Source organism: Penaeus monodon, chromosome 36 (genome assembly GCF_015228065.2).
Source record: "Penaeus monodon isolate SGIC_2016 chromosome 36, NSTDA_Pmon_1, whole genome shotgun sequence".
In the NCBI taxonomy this organism is placed as follows: Eukaryota; Metazoa; Arthropoda; class Malacostraca; order Decapoda; family Penaeidae; genus Penaeus; species Penaeus monodon.
In genome coordinates, this window is record NC_051421.1 from 5048370 (window position 1) to 5050869 (window position 2500).

General features: G+C 51.9%; 1 protein-coding gene across 1 annotated transcript in view; it reads right to left on the reverse strand.

The window, feature by feature from the left end:
- The window catches only part of LOC119595500 (adenylate cyclase type 5-like), a 124434-nt gene that overhangs the window by 55600 nt on the left and 66334 nt on the right, over positions 1-2500 (reverse strand). Inside the window, exon 8 of the mRNA XM_037944629.1 lies at positions 2353-2500. This exon is cut by the window's right edge and continues 11 nt beyond it. Coding sequence (XP_037800557.1) covers positions 2353-2500 — 148 coding nt within the window. The remainder of the gene's footprint in view (positions 1-2352) is intronic.

Below are 2500 nucleotides of genomic sequence, written 5' to 3' on the forward strand. Positions count from 1 at the left end.
AGGGAAAAAAAGGGGAAAGGGGAGAGAGAGGAGAGGAGAGAGAGAGAGAGGGAGGAAAGAGGGGAGAGAGAGAGAGAGGGGAGGGAGGGGGAGAGAGAAGAGAGGAGAGGAGGAGGGGAAAGGAAAGAAGAGGAGGGAGAAGGAGAAGGAGAGAAGAGAGAGGGAAAAAGATGGAAAAGAGAGAAGAGAGAGAGGAAACAAGGAAGAAGCCCAAAAGGGGAGAGAAAGAGAAAAGAGAGAGGAGGAAAAGGAGAGAGAGCAGAGAGAGAAAACAAGGGGAAGAAAAAGGGAAAAAAAAAAAGAAAGAGGAAGAGAGAGAGAGGGGGGGAGAGAGGGGGAAAGGAGGAAAAGAGAGAAAAGAAAAGGGGGAGGAGAAAAAGGGGAAGAGGAAGGGAAAAGAGAGAAAAAAGGGGAGAGGGAGAAGAGAGAGAGGGGGGGGGGGGGGGGGAGGGAAGAGGAGAGAGAGAGAGAGGGGAGGAAGGAGAGAGGAGAGAGAAAAGAGAGGAGAGAGGAAGAAAAAAGAGAAAAAAGGAGAGGGGAAAAAGGGAGAGAGGAGAAGGGAGAGAGGGGGGGAAAGGGGAAAGGAGAGAAGAGGGGGGAGAGAAAAGGGGGGGAGAGAAGGGGAGAGGGGAGAGAGAGAGAGAGAGAGAGGGGGGGGGGGGGAGGAGAGAGGGGAAAAAAGAGGAAGAGAGGGGAGGGAGAAGAGAGGAGAGAAGAGAGAGAGGGAGAGAAGAGAGAGGGGAAAAAGAGAGGAGAGAGACGAGAGAGGGGAGAAGAGAAGAAAAAGAGGAGAAAACGAATTTTGAGAGAGAGAGAGAGGGAGAGAGAGAGGGGAAAAAGGGAGAGAGAGGGAGGAAGAGAGAGGAGAGAGAGAGAGGGGAGGGGGGAAAGGGGGTAGAGAGAGAGAGGGGAGGTGGAGGAGAGAGGGGAAGGAGAGAGAGAGAGAGAGAGAGGGGGGGGGGAAAAAGGAAGAGAGAGGGAGAAAGAGGAGAGAGAGAGAGGGAGAGAAAAGAAAAGGGAAGAGAGAGAGAGAGAGAGGAAGAGAGGGAGAGAGAGGGAGAGAGAGAGAAGAGAGGAGAGGAGAGAGGAGAGGAGAAGGGAGGAGAGGTGCGGAGAAGGAGAGGAGAGAGGAAAGAGAGAGAGGGGGAAGGGGGTAAAAAAGGGGAGAGAGAGGGGGAGAGAGGGGGGGGGGAGGGGGAGAGAGGGAGGAGGGAGAGAGGGGGAGGGAAGAGAGAGAGAGAGAGAGGGGGAGGAAGAGAGGAGAGAGAGAGAAAAAAAAGAGGAAGAAAAAGGAGGAGACAGAGAGAGAGAGAGAGAGAGGAGAGAGAGAGAGAGAGAGAGGGAGGGGGGGAAAGGGGGAAAGAGAGAGAGAGGAGAGAGAGGGGGGGGGGAGAGAGAGAGAGAAGAAGGGGGAAAAGGAGAGAAAGAGAAGAGAGAGAGAGAGAGAGAGAGAGGGAGAGAGAGAGAGGGGGGGGGACGAGAGAGAGAGAAGAGGGGGAGAAAAAGCAGAGACGAAAAAACCCAAAGGAGAAAGAGAGAGAGAGAGGGGAGAAGGAGAGAGAGAAGAGAGAGAAAAAGAGAGGAGAGAGAGAGGGGGGGAGGAGGGAAGGGGCGGAGAAGGGAGAGAGAGAGAGAGAGAGAGAGAAGAGAGGAGAAAAAGGAGAGAAAAAAGGAGAAAAAGAAAGGGGAAAAGGAAAAAAAAGAGGGGAGGAGAAAAAGAGGAAGAAAAAAGAAAAAGAGGGAGAGAGGAGAGAGAGAGAGAAAAAGAGAGAAAAAGAGAGAGAAGAGGGGGAGAAGGAGAGAGAGAAAAAAGAGGAAAAGAGGGGAGAGAGAGAGAGAGAGAGAGAGGAAGAGAGAGAGGGGAGAGAGAGGAGAGAGAGGGGGAAGAGAGAGGGAGAGAAGAGAGAGAGGGGAAAAGGTGGAGGAGAGAGAGGAAGAGAGAGAGAGAGAAGGGGAGGAGAGGAGAGAGAGGAGGAAGAAAAGAGGAAGGAAGAAGGGGAGAGAGAGGACGAGAGAGAGAGAGAGGGAGGGGGGAGAGGGGGAAGAGAAGAGGGAGAAAGGAGGGGAAAAGAAGGGATATATATATTATATAATTTATATATATATTATAATTATATATATATATAGTGAGAGAGAGAGAGAGAGAGAGGGCAGACAGACAGACAGACAGAATGACAAAGACAGACAGACAGACAGACAGACACAAACAAACAAACAACCTAACCAACCAAAGACCCCCCTTAAAAATAAATCAAATCAAATCGACCACACAAAACCAACACCCCCCCCCCCCCCCCAAAAAAAAAAATAAAAATAAAAACAGACACACAAACCCCGACCCTCTCTACTCACCCAGGGATACCCCCCGACTCCATGTAGTTGGCGAGCGTGACGTCATTCGACCAGACGTCGAACTGCCACTTCCTGAGGCCGAGAACGCCGCAGTGGACTCGCCCGGAGTGGATTCCCACGCGCATGTTCACGTTCACGCCCGTGACCT